Source organism: Phoenix dactylifera, unplaced genomic scaffold (genome assembly GCF_009389715.1).
Source record: "Phoenix dactylifera cultivar Barhee BC4 unplaced genomic scaffold, palm_55x_up_171113_PBpolish2nd_filt_p 000808F, whole genome shotgun sequence".
NCBI lineage: Eukaryota > Viridiplantae > Streptophyta > Magnoliopsida > Arecales > Arecaceae > Phoenix > Phoenix dactylifera.
In genome coordinates, this window is record NW_024068175.1 from 208,533 (window position 1) to 222,766 (window position 14,234).

At 36.6% G+C, this 14,234-nt stretch overlaps 1 protein-coding gene and 1 long non-coding RNA gene across 3 annotated transcripts in view; one reads left to right on the plus strand and one right to left on the minus strand.

Moving 5' to 3' along the window:
* The window catches only part of LOC103703848 (cyclin-dependent kinase E-1-like), a 39,102-nt gene extending 36,733 nt beyond the window's left edge, over nt 1-2,369 (plus strand). Inside the window, exons 14-16 of the mRNA XM_039120480.1 lie at nt 196-377; nt 455-524; nt 2,034-2,369. Coding sequence (XP_038976408.1) covers nt 196-377; nt 455-523 — 251 coding nt within the window. The 3' untranslated portion in view covers nt 524; nt 2,034-2,369. The remainder of the gene's footprint in view (nt 1-195; nt 378-454; nt 525-2,033) is intronic.
* A 1,834-nt stretch (nt 2,370-4,203) lies between these two features.
* Nucleotides 4,204-11,647, minus strand: LOC120107265. 2 transcript variants are annotated; one of them, XR_005509142.1, is made up of 4 exons: nt 11,501-11,647; nt 8,452-8,523; nt 8,255-8,361; nt 4,204-4,536 (listed from the first exon to the last, which is right to left on the minus strand). It is a non-coding gene; the product is annotated as an uncharacterized LOC120107265 (long non-coding RNA). The 2 variants fall into 2 exon arrangements; XR_005509143.1 differs by lacking the exon at nt 11,501-11,647 and adding an exon at nt 11,279-11,303.
* Between the last annotated feature and the right edge of the window lie 2,587 nt (nt 11,648-14,234).

Sequence of the window (14,234 nt, forward strand, 5' to 3'; positions counted from 1 at the left end):
GCAGACAATTTTTTGCATTTTCATTGCTTGATTTGTAATTTTGTTTTGTTTTTTTTTTTACTTTTCAGTTAAAATAACTGGAAGCACTTTAATTTAATGCACCTGTCTCTCACCAAGCACTCTTGCAAGCTATAAAATTTGAGGCATACATTTCCTGGTTTCTGGTGTATCGGGAATGCTGTTCTAGGAGTGTAGCAGCTGCATCTGTGGTGGCTCCTAGGCAAGTTCCTCGACCAATGCCTATGGTTGGAATGCAAAGGATGCCAGGTGCAGCTATGGCAGCTTTTAATATTGCATCCCAAGCTGGCATGGGTGGTGTAAATCCCGGTAATATTCCTATGCAAAGGGGTGCGGCAGCTCAGGCTCAACAACAGCAGGTAGTGTTGGAAGCCCAATTAGTTTCTCTTTTCGATGCATATATGGTTCTAATTTGTGGATTTGCCTTCTTAAACAGTTAAGAAGGAAAGATCCAGGAATGGGATTGCAAAATACAGGGTATCCTCGGCAGAAGAGGCGCTTTTGATGTAATCTATCTTTCCTCTCTTTAGCTATATAGAATTTATTTTGTCATACAGGCATAGGGCTGAAATCGGACCGGATATGGATCGGATATCAGTATATTCATATCTATATTTGTTTTATTTGGCGTATACAGATACAGATACAGATATTAGTCGAATGCAAAAAAGTTATATCCATATTTGTTTTAAATGGATACAAATTCAAATCAGATACCGAAAGTATGAATATAATAAGGATATAAATCGGATAATTAAACTTTATGACCACAAAAAGATATTATTAAATGGATGATAAATCAAGTTAATAGCATATTAATGTGGTCATTTATTTTTCTTAAAAGTTCATGAGTGCTATATAAAATTAAATAGGGTTACAAATGGAATCGGATATTCGGATATGGATTGGATAGTTGTCTATCCATATCCATTTCCATTTCCATTTTTCTTTAACAGATATGGATATGGATACGAATATTAGTCGGATGCTCAAATTTCTATCTATATCCTGATAGTTTTGGATACGAAAACATATCCGGACGGATATTGTTCGATCCACTTTCACCCCTATATAGGCAACAATATTGCTTCTTCATCTGTTTGATGCTCTAGTATTGATTAAGAAATGATGTTCCCTCTTCCATGGAGCAGATTATTTAACCCAAAATGAATACTTGGCATAACTACTTCTGCTAGGAGATGTGTATTTTATTCATCCCAACCTTGAAAGTTAAATTTGATTCTATGATTCTGTATGCTAGCTACTGAGAGACTGCCGTACACCCATTTTGACATTTAATGTAGCCGGCTCCTGGAAGGGAAGGGGGGGGGGAGGGGTGTACAATAGATAATATTATAGAATTATCTAAGTTATTCTTTCAGTCAATTTTAGCTTTGTTCATGGAGTTGTTCTGTCTGAAAAAATGCCTTTTCCAACTGTCCTCCAGGTGCCTTACTTGAAACCTCAAGTCATCATGTATAGCTTATTATGGAATTACTCTTTTTCTTTGAAGGGATTACATTCTTTATGTCTCAATCATATACTTTTCTTATATCACATTTTTATTGCATGTATGCGTGGGGTCAACCTTATCGGACAGAAGGGGAGGGGAAGATTTAGCTTTGGCATTAGATGGTTATTTACTGTGCTTTTATGTACATTATATAAGAAGATGCTTCTCGTGGCAAGCTCCATGAGGACCAACTATATTTATTGATTAGGATTTTAAAAATCAGAAGGCAGGCAAGGGTATATTCTCCATTATGCCATGCTTGACGTGCCTCTTGACTGCATAGTTTTATTTTTAATTTTTTTCCGGGTTATTTTGACTGCAAAAGCTGCTACAAGTGCAGCTATAGCATAAGGAGTACATTATACCATTCATGTATTCTTGTAGGGTGAGTACAAGTTGGGAATTTATTTGTTAGGATATTAAAGCTTTTCATGTTGCATCAATGCCTTATATTTTCATCATTCAAGAATCAAGCTGCAGGTAGGTGATATTTTCCCTACAGCTTCTCAGGGTTTTAGCTTTGGACATATTGGAAGTTCTGACAGTTATGGAATGGGCGTATGCGATGGAACACTCCTATCAAAGTCTCTACTCTGTGATAAAAATGAGATGAGCAAAAAAGAACCAGAGATTCTTCCCTTCTGTATATAATATAGTTGAAAACTGCACTGTTGTATCAACATTGTGTGTGCAAACTGTGTAACATGGGGGTTGCCCAAAGTGCGTTTATGACACTAGAATTTACACGAGCAGGTAAGTGCTGTCGTTTTTGGATTATTGCTGCCTAGTGCCTACAGTTTTTCATTTCAAGCAGTTTTGAGTTGCAGTCTTCTGTTCATAGCTGTGTCCCGGAATGCATTCTTTGCGAGCTCTTCATGTTTTCTTTGAAGGATTGTAAATGTCTTCAAAATGAAAATGTTTGAATTTGGTATCGAGTCAATGTAAAAACACTGCCTAACTGATCTATGACCGTCATGGTTACAGGGTTTTGAAGAGTTTTAAATAGGTTGGGTTGGACTGGGGCATGCTTACCCCGTCCTGATCCAGTATCATATTTGGGTCTTGATTTTGGACCTAGATCAACTGGCTGATGTGTTGGGTCCACAAAACAAATTTTGGATCCATGTGTTGGGTCCACAAAAAAGGATTTTAGATCCAACGTGTCATGGGAGCGGGTCTGGGACAAGTTTGGCTTGGACCGTACTTTGAAATGTTCAGGCTCAGATTGGGACTGGATTGGGTAGGATCAGGTTCGCAATTGGATCGGGCATTCTATATTAAAAAAAATATAGAAATAGCTGATTTGTGTTCTCAATATTACTTTAACTTGATGTGCTCTTGCATGTCTCTGCCAGCATCAACCGCTAACCCTTTTCTTATTTTAAAGTTCCAATAAGCTCCTCAATTTTATTTCTGCAGCTTCTATTTTATAACTAATTAGAGGAAAAGCAAACATGAGCGCAGAGCAGTATATACTATTCCATTAAGTATTTTGTACAAAATTTAAAGGTTATCTTAATTGGCATATCTACAAGGATGAAAAGAAAACAATTTGGACCTGTTTGACATTCCTTTTCTTTTTTCTGGTACCAAAATACCAGGAAGCAAAATAAACAAGCCTGAACAACCTGTATAATTAGACCGTCATATTCCTTGCAATTGTTCATAAAACCTAGAGTTTAGAAAGCAAAGATTTATTATTTTCAAGAAAAAAGAGTGAATAAAAGCAAGGAATATCAACAGTTTTTGGCGGATGCTATCTTCAACATCTAACTTCATGTGTTAATTCACCAATTTGTAGAGAAACAAAAACACAAAACAACAAGAATTGCCACTCCCATTTATCATGATAAGAAAATGTGATGGACTTTCTTTATGCAATACATGTGATGGAGCGCAGAATTCATCGGTGAAAAGGTTTAAGATAAGAAGGAAGAGGAAATAGAGAGAGAATGGGGTTACAGGAGGTGAGGATGCTGGGGTAATGGAGAAGTGAGTGTTGAGGGTTGAGGAGAGTCAAGGGTTAGAGGAATCTTGACGGCCTGAGGCAAAGGAGTTGAGGTTTTAGGTGAGAGAATCGATAGTGATAGAAAGACAGGAACGTGGCAACTGATAGATAGAAAGGGATAAAGCTTTATATAACGCACTTTAGGTCAAAAATGTTAAAAACCTAGTCCTAGTATAATAATTAGAATAAGATAATCTTACGAGGATCCGTATGGCTGTGTATTTAGTCCCACATCAATTATTGCCGAAGAGACCTAGAGTATTTATACAGAATATTTTTTGATAAGATCCTGAATTATTACAAATGGTATCAAAGCGAATTCAATCATAGTCTATATAGAATAGGAGACACTACACAAGTTCATAGAAGCTGACCATGAAATTTGATGAGAACAACTTACCATACTATCTATGTTCTCTCTTTTTATCAACAACATCCTTCTCTCTCCTTATCTTTTTCACTGCATCACTGTCTGTCATACCTCGACGGGCCTTTAGAGCAATGCAAGATCAAGTAAAGCATCTCCTTGACTGGCTTAAGTAGTTACCTTGAATTAAGCTAGGACCCTAACCCAGCCATCAGCAGAGTAAGCTGCCTCCTTTCATTGCAACATCGCTGTTGTGGTAACCGAGGACATTTTAAATCAAAAAGATGGCACACAAAATAATGCCGAGAAGAACAAGAAATGCATTTATATTTTTAACCTCTCTTTTAGTACCATCTTCTCAATCCATTTTATCTGTAATTTGTCAAAGTTAATTGCTATACAGGAATTCTCCACTTTTTGGAGCACATTAAACCACCAAAATGGTGAGATAAGAAAATTTATTTAACTGAAGGTTGATTGATGCAAACATGCGAGATGCTACAGCTTTTCAATAAAGGGCCAAAGCAGAGGTGAAACCAAATGATACTTCGTGACATAATTCTTCAGAAAAGAGCAGTGGCAGCTGGTCTTTGGATGTTTTACTCGCCAGCAATTATGACAGGGAGCCCCCTGAAAGAGGAAATAATAAGAGTATCAGTCAAACATACATTTTATGTGGATGATTTGATGAGTTGCTACAATGCAACCTTGGATATGCTATTATCTTTATCCATTTTTATCTTTTTAAGTGGACTGATAAAATTAGACTATTGCGGCAATATCAATCTTTATGTCTGCATGTTGTTTGGGTACAGAAAGATGCAACAGCAAGCAACTTCACAAGGATATTTAATGATCCAAAGGAAAATGATATTTTAATAAATAAATATAAAAAACACCATTCACAAGATAAAAATAGAATTGATCATGATAAAAACTATAGAAGCCCTACTTGTTAGCAATGCTTGATCTACATTAAAAAGACTGTTGCTCACTAATCACTAACCTAAAACGAAGGTTTGCAAAACCAACCCGAACCACCAGGTTCGGGAAATATGATGGAAGCCCTCAAACAATGGATGTTGGGTGATGTGTTGATGGCGTGTTGGGTGGCTAGAATTACCAAAGTGTCAGACGAATGTCCACGGTAGGATGGCTAGTTGGGGCTTGAGGGCGTGACGGATGGATGGGATTAATGGACCACCTCGGGGCAGCACCAAAAATCAAAGAATGGCGGTGGGATTTGAAGATAGGACTAGCTCAAGCTAGTGCCTATTTCCATGGGTCGGTTTAGAGCTAATGCCCAGAATTTTCCATTCATTCAAAAAAGATTCTTTTAAATTACATGAGAAGCTTATTTATAGGACTCCCTAAGGACCTCAACCACCTCTTCAAACATAAGATAAATCAAGCTTTAAATTTAAAATTCAAACAATCAAATCTAAGCCTAAAGATGCTCCTAATTTCAGGGGATGACCAAGTCAAATCCCAAGCTCACGCGCATGCCTTATTCAGAATTCCATTTGCTGAATGCTCTCCCTAGAGTTTGAGATGTCACACGCCATACTCCCCCTCTTGTGCACGCCTTCTTTCAAGGGATGACCAAGTCAAATCCAGCTCATCCACATGCCTTTGAATTTAAATTCAAATGGTTGATTGCTCCTAAGATTTAGGAAGCCACATACCATGCTCCTCCCCATGTGCTACGCCTCCTTGCTAGTCCTTTGTGCCTTGTACGCCTCCTTTCAAAGTGGGCTCAAACCCAATTATGTTGGGTCCTTGCAAGTCGCCATCCAAGTAATACATTTGCTTGGCATTCTTTGTTTTGGTTCTTCTTGCTTTCCTTGCTGCATTTCTCATAGCTTTCTTCATGTCTTCATCAAAGTACCAAATCAAACTAGTGCAGAACCGAATGGGTTTACTTTGTTAGATTTGGGACTTAGCTCAAATCGGTTTGAACCAGTCCAAACTAAGCATAACAGGGTGGTATGACTCGGTTCGTGCCAGTTCTACTGTAAAAAAGGCAGAGAAGGTATCTCGACGTCTTTCTCCTCTATTTTTTGCTAAGAATGTGGAGGACAGGACGGTGAGGAAAACAAAGGTTTGCAAAACCAACCCGAGCCACCGGGTTCGAGAAGTACCAAATCAAACTAGTGCAAAACCGCTTTACTCTGTTCAGATTTGGGACTTAGCTCAAATCGATTTGAACCAGTCCAAACAAAGCAGAACTGGGTGGTACGACTCAGTTCGTGTCAATTCTAGTGTAAAAAGGGCAGAGAAGGTATTCTATTTTCTGCTAAGAATGTTAAGGAAGGACGGGACGATGAAGAAAATCAAAGGATTTGTCATTTTAAATCCCAATCCAAGTCAAGATCAGGTATAATCCCCTCTCTCCTCTTCATTCTTCTCCTTTTTTTTCCCCCTTTTCATGCCTAAAATAGATCGAGAAATGGTAAAATAAGGGGAAATCATACCAAAATTTTATTTTTGATGTAATTTCATGATATGTTGCATTTTAGCCCTAAATATGAATGAGATCCACTATTTTATAATATGAACTCTTCTTAGGAGGGTTTTCAGCAGGTTAAGTAGCTTTAGTTGGGTATTAATTCTTGACCTGCTATCCGACCCATTAGCTTATCTAAATATCAGAGGCCATCCCAACTTTCCCTTTCAAATAGAGATACTACTGGAAGTGGTGACCAACATTCCAAGATCGGAAGGATAAAGATGAATAGCAGTGAATGAATTCCTGGATGGGAAGATGGGAAGATGAAAGATGAATAGTGGTGGCTGGCATTCTAGGACTTCGCTAGAAGTCGGGAAATATGTCTTCTTGTTGTTGTCCTTGTTGCCGAGCGCCTGTCGGGTTTCTAGTAGATTGAATAGCTTTGGTTGGGTATTAGTTCTTGACCTGCACTTTGACCCATTAGCTCATATAAATATCTAAACCATCTCAACTTTCTCTCGTTCCTTTTCTTCTTCTTCTTCGAAATTTAACATCTAATGCACCAAAAAGAAAAAAAAGAAAAAAAAAACGAAAAGAAGAAAGATTGGAAACAAATCGCTATAGTTTATAATCTGATTAGTTTATCTATTAGCCTAACATGCTGTTGTCTTCATGCTTTTAATGCTTTCTGCATTACTGTATCAATTTTTTTAAGTTTTCATGATATCATATCATATAGTAGTTCATCATAATGTTAATTGTTTTGGATATTTTCTACTTTTAAATTTGGTTACTGATGTATGAAAATATCTTCTAAATTTCCATTGAATCTACTCATATTTTTGTAATTTTTAATTCATGCAATCGCCTTGAACTCTAAGCGCCCATCTCACACCTAAGCATTAGGTAGTTCCCTTGCGGCTCGTCTCTCGCCTACACTTTTTCAAAACCTTGACGAGATCCCAACATCTACAAGCGGCAAAAGTATTTCATAAGGACTAGACATCTCTATCTATTTTGTAATTCAAAACTATTTAATATTTATATTTTCAAGCAAAAAACTATGCATTTGTTATTTTTATTATTATAATTGCATCTATCAAACAATCATATGGTCTCCGAGACCAATATGAAATAAATTAACATTAAAACAACCTTAAAATCTCATTTTCAAGATCCCTAAACTTTATAATAACCATACAACAAAAAAAATAAAAAATAAAAAAGCAAATTGGTGCTGTGCTGACACACTTCTGCATACTAATAAGTGTTGGTAACCATATGGTACCATATCATACCATACCAAACCCGGTACCAGACCTATATGCTACATGGTATCAAGTTTGTGAACCTTGTCTAAAACCAGTAAGATATTATTCCAACTATTTTGTACGTGTTTTATCCATGCTTAGCAGTGCAATCTGCAAGGAGTCAAATCCCTGATCAGAACAGGCTCTTTGCAACTTCTACTCAGATTTATTTATTCCCCTTCCACCCTGTACAGAAAAATCTAAGAAATGATCCCACTAAGCCCTAATCTAGCAGTTACTTGCACATTATGGATCCAAACCAATCTACTAGGTGCTGCCTCTTATCCATTTACATAATCTTTGTTCTCTCTTACTAAATTTTCCAATACATTCTCTTAACATCTTTCATTTCTCTGTGTGCATGTTAAATAGACTGTTCTGTTACAAGATTGAAGTGGAAAATGATGTAAACTTATCTCATATTTTTAGTACACCTAGTCTAAATTAGAAGAGCAAGAAGTATAAGGAAAAATTTTAGGTCAACGAAAATGAGTTTTAAAGCAAGATTTGAAACACGTTCAGTAATCAATGTTCCCTCACCACAGAAAGTTCAGAAATCAAAAGGAAGGTTCAATAATAGTAATTTTACCAGCCACCACGCCTGGAGAAATAGTCACTGTCCAGAGAAACAGCAAGAGCAACAGCTACAGCTCTTTCAGAGAGAGAGAGTGGACGAGCAACTTTTAATTCTGGGATCTAAAAAAGTAAAAAAGCATAGATTAAAACAACATATGTCAACCAAATTTCATCAAAATTATATACTTGACAATAATTAGTGGCACCTACCACTGAAGCCAGGCCAGAACTTGAATCAGCATTTCCAAATCGAATCACATACTGACCAGCATCAGTGAAGAGCTGCAGAGTAAATAAAATAGACTCAGTTTTTTTTCCCTTTTTGTCTCATTTAATTTATTATTTGGGGACCCATGCATGTTTGCATGAGTTCAATGGGCTTGTGATTCACATTCTTTCTCGTGTACCTGTAGAATATATATGGTATTGTTTTGCGGAGAACAATGATGCAAATTGTAATACGTAAAGCATTATCATCCAGATTGATAGCACGGACATGCAATAAGTATGAGGCTAACAGCATTTGTGAAAATTACATATTATTCCTCATCTAATACTAACCATAATTGGCATGAAACTAAAGAAGTTCTGACTAAAGAAGTTCTGAAATGCTCAGAATTCAGTGGCTCTACAACTGCACTCCCAAAATTTACATGTTCATACTTGGGTGAGGACACCTAGTCTTCAATCTAAAATCATTGTTACTCTAGCCTGTTCAACAGCTCTTTGCAGAACCAGCAGCTCAAATCTTGGCCCAACTTTTTGCACACAAGAAAGATTCTAGTGGATTGAAAAGTTCAGCCACTTCATATGGCTCATGCATATGCACAACAATAAATCATGTGCATTTGTTATTTTGGGCGAGAAGCCCTTGCAAATATACACTTAAATAGGTGAACAAAACAATAGTAGAAAATTCTAGCATAAATATCCCTAGAAGATGAAGTTGGCAATTTCTAAGGCAACTATGTAAGTTACTATGGGCAACAACTGTTTTGCATAAACAAACTCAGACAACATGATGGAAGTCGTCGACATGAGAGATATATTGGACTGGGGTGAGTTCAAGAATGGGGAAGGTATAGATGATTATCTTGATCAGTTGGTGCCATATAAATTTGCATGTAGAGTTGCTTGAGTCAATCAAGTTTATTCTTGATATCAGTGTAATGGCTTAAAAGAACTCTCATAATGGAAGAAACTTATAAAATAAGTATGCTACTTAAGAAAGAAGATATGTGCTTGTCTCTTAAAAAATAGTTGTATTATTAAATGTTGTAAATATGTTTATTCACCTGGCTGGTTTACTTGATCTTTTATGGAACATTCTGTCATTCAACAAACCTGATGTAGCAAAATTTCAATACTTATTTGCACAAACTAATGACTGGAATTCTTTGGCAGTTTTGATCGTTCTTGACATAGTTAAGCCTGTCAATGGAATGGGTTCTGACCTAATTTCAATATGAAGATTTTTTGACCAGATAACCTGATTATGATCCAATGTGATAAACCAATTGAAAAATCACAACAGATTCAGATTTTAGTTAGTCGAAACCAATCATGACAACAAAAAAAGTAATAATAGTAATTACATACTTTATATTGATTAAATACAAGGTTTTAAATACCATAGGAACAGGCCATCCCAGTTTTTTAGCGCCGCTACCAGTGTTCCACTACCTGTCCCGGTAGAGGACCACACACAAGACAGCAATGACATCCAACACCAATAGGTTATTTCCTTTTTAACTTCTTCTTTCCTCCTTTTCCCTTCTTTATTCTTCCTTCAAACCTTTTTCTTTTTAGTTTTTCTTATTTCATTTCATTTGTCTCTAGCAGGACTAGAGACCCTTTTCTTTTGCTTAGGATGTGAGGATTTTTCATCATGCATATCACATGATGAATTGTGTCATGATACCATTCTTTCTGGAGATTATGTAAAATCTTCTGCATATTGTTTGTTCATGAAACTGCATTTTCTTTATGTTGCTGCATTCATTTCATGTCTGCTATATTTATTTTAATTATATTGCTTCGTTGCTGCATTTATACTTCTAGAATTTAGAATATTTGCAGCATTTACATCTACCAATTTACGTATGTTTGCTATTTATCTTTATTAAGCTGCTAATTATTTATTTTCATTTCGCGAACTATCTTAGCATCTGTTATATTGAATGTTGATCACGGTGTTTCACGATAAACAAATCATACTTTTTGGTTGTTTTAGCATATAGAATTAAAAAAATATATTTATTTGTTGTTGTATCCTAGCCCTATCAAATCATGTTTTGGTAACATTTTCCGTATTGGCATATCCTTATCTTGTTACATCCATATCCCTTATCCATGCTTCCAAGATTGTAGCCTATGCATGCTGGAATTTGACCATAAATCTTGCAACTTGCTACCACCAGACTTATCGTAAAGGTTCTAAAATGTGGCAGATTTCCCTAAAATGCATAAGTAACAAGAGTTTGCATGTCCACAGGTCCAGAAAAAAGTTTGTCAAAATGAATTTGAAGGTTCAGCTGTAAAAATTGATAAAACAGAAGGATGCAAATTTATACATTTTAAAAATTGATATCTGTTAACACAGCCATATGTAGCAAGAAGAGGATATCATTTAGTCTACACACAAAAAGGGAGGGTTGCAACTTGCAAGTGTTTATTCAATACACCAGTATTTCTGCACTAAACTAAGGTTACGTGCTTAAAATTTCCAGACAAAGAGCAGCAACTTCCCTTTTTATGGATCCCATCCTGTCAGAAACTCAACAGTGTTCTCTAGCTATAGTTTTTTTAAAAATTATTACTGCAATCAATGTTAAAGCTAGCGAGTATCAACTACCACTTGTAGTCTACTAATAATGGTGGATCATGTATTTGTAAAATATATCTCTATTAAAATGTGAATAAAACAACCTATCCTTGACACATTATACAAGATGAGAATAATTTCAAATGGGTTTTCTAGTGCACGAGACTCCTGCCATTGTGAGGTCAGGGGAGGGTCAGATGTATGCAGCCTTACCTCCACACGGAGAGATTGTTTCTATGTTTCTTGTCTAAAATCATGTTCATCCTATTAGTATGTAGCCATAATCCTAGATCACCTTTACTAAAATCCTTCATCCCTCCCTCCACACGCACCCTAGAACAAGGAGATTCCACAAGAACTTTTAAACTTAAAAGTTTCAACAAAATAAGCTTTCCTTCGTATGATAATGGTATCTAGTAAAAGAAATGAGAGAACCTCCAAACCAAGACCCGCCAATCACGGTTGATCTGTGCCAACACATTGTCATTTTCATCTTTCAGAGTGAATGTCCAATCCCAAAAGCCGGGGTTTTCTACCACAGCAAACTGCTTATTCCTGTAATTTCGATAATAACAAAAATAAAAGTTCTGCTCACTATCGACACAACACATATATATAGAAATAACTTTGCATTCAGAAGCTACACTATGTCTCCAATATTTTTGTTCAGGACTTGATTGTGATATGGAAACAAACAAAGATGCCAAAGTGAATGAAAAGTGTACTTCCTCTAGCATGCATATTTAGTTTAGACTATTAGCTTCAGCATTACCAATTACTGGAACAGACTGCAGAGCAAATAGAATAAAGAAGACACAAGATGTCACCAAACTACTAGCTATTCAGCCTGTTTTCTTATTCTGATGTAACATTCAGTATTTGCAGCTTTATCTATCCATAAGATAATAGCAAGGATCCCATTGTTCAGGCGTACCTGTTTTGCAGCTAGGGTTTCTATTATGATACAACTGAGACATTTTACTTACTCTTTAACAAGGGTCCCGCACACCTTGCAGCTCAAGGAGAGGATTTGAATAATATATCTTTGGATCTCGTGAAGGTGTATTAAGAGATAAAACACATGAAGAAGCTCATCACACAAACACATCTTGTGACCTACTGAAATACACCCACATTAGGCTTTAAATGTTTCCACAACAAAGGCATGAATTTTTGTCTATGTTTCATGTTCCATGTGGACAAACACCAAATTTAGGTATGTCAGGATATGTTACAGTATTGTTTAAGTCATGTGCAAATATTGAAACATAATGATGCTGAACTAAATCAAGATACTGTTTGACATATTAACTTCAATGATTCCGCAAGTTAGGAGCATGAGGTGTTACTTACTAAGGTAGTTACAGAAGTTCAATACCCTAACCAAAGCCCAAGCATAAAGCTTACAACCTTCACCTTGTTTCTTTGGTATTAAATTATTTTGCGTAGTAGACCTTTAATAGATAGATAAATCCATGATATTCATGCCTTACACCTCAGCATACACCTAGCCATTTTGAGGTCCGAATACCTCACCAAAGCCCAATATTGATTTATCCACGAAAATGCACAATAAGCAACAGACCTGGCATCATTCTCATTAGCATCTTTGGGTGCACATGGGTTGAGGAAAACAGGATCCAATCCATACCCAATTTGTGCCTCTAGAACTATGGGTCAGAACACCAGTTATAAACCAAGAGCTAAACCTTCAATCATGAAGCTAATGGGCAGTCAAGATTGGATCTGCACCAATTAGACTTAATACAAGCACAACTTGACTAAGTTTACCCAAAAAAAAATATAGAAAAAAAAATCAGATCTGGACAGTGCAACTCAGACCCACTCTAAACCCACCAAAAACCAAACCCACAAGTCTCATCCAAGGAATTAGTTGAATGAAAGTCCAATGTTAGACATGTAGCTGAGTTGGGTTAGATGTGGATCAAGCTAGACCAACGCCCAACTCAACCCACTTACACCCTATTCAAATCTGAACCATCTGTTACATTTGAAATATCCTCCATTACACAAACTTAACCAAAATCTGGAGATCTAAATGACATTAAAACCACGAGTTCAATTGGCACCACACCTAGAACTTGGGCAAGCGAATATTCTAAAAATTGCCACATGCCTTTGTTGCCAATTTTGCTAATTTATATCATAATTAGTTAGTTTGAATACGAGACACAAGTGAACCAACTACATTGTTTATTCTGAAATTTATCGCTCGTAACACAGTTTGCTTGTTGCAGCGGCTGCTTTTTGCTTGATTTTGGATAGTTCTATGGATTTTGCGGGGCCCAAATTTGTTTACTAAAAGTCCCACTTATTTCTAGTGCTAAGGCCATCACCATTTCTTCCAAACTAAACACGAAACCTTCTAAGTTTACAAATCCTTCTAATCTGTGTAATGTCTTCTTGGACATATCTGCGAGACTGAGATCCATTGTGCACTAGTTAGGGGCCTAGAATTAGGGCATTGCTTAGGTTATTCTTTTTTTACGTCCAATCACTCATGTGCATAATGTTGTTGCTCCATTCGCCATTAATTTTTAAAGCAATCAACTTAAACGCCTCTAGTTTTTGTTAATGGACAGCAAACCCAAATCTCTGCCTTAGTTCACAATCCTCTGCAGTAGTTCACTGTACACGTAAATATAAGTATCTATTTCATATCCTGGACCCTTTCCTAAACTCTTTGTTGCTAGCCTATGGGATTTGTTGGATAATCTTAGCATTGCCATACCATATTGATTTTGCATTAACATGTGATTTCTGATATTTCCACAGACCAGGTTTTAACGTCATCATTAGAACTTGAGCTTTAATCTTCAATACTGCCATTCATCCACTAGTTCAGTTTGCTCCCAACAACATAATGACCATCTATAGCAATTAGCTCAGTCTCATTCCTGGCCTTAGCATACCCAAAACATCAAGACAGGCTAGGTCCACCAAATGGACGCACACACAACAATCCATGGCTATGTTGCTTCAGGATGGTGAGATATTTATGATGAGACTCAACCAGGAGAGTCCTTCGTTGTCATCTTTGATGATTATTAGTGGCTCGACTTCCTTTAGCAAGCATGCCTTCAGATTCTTCTGTTTTTTTTTTGTTGGTAAAACGACATTCCATGTAGCTCTAACGTGAGTACATCCT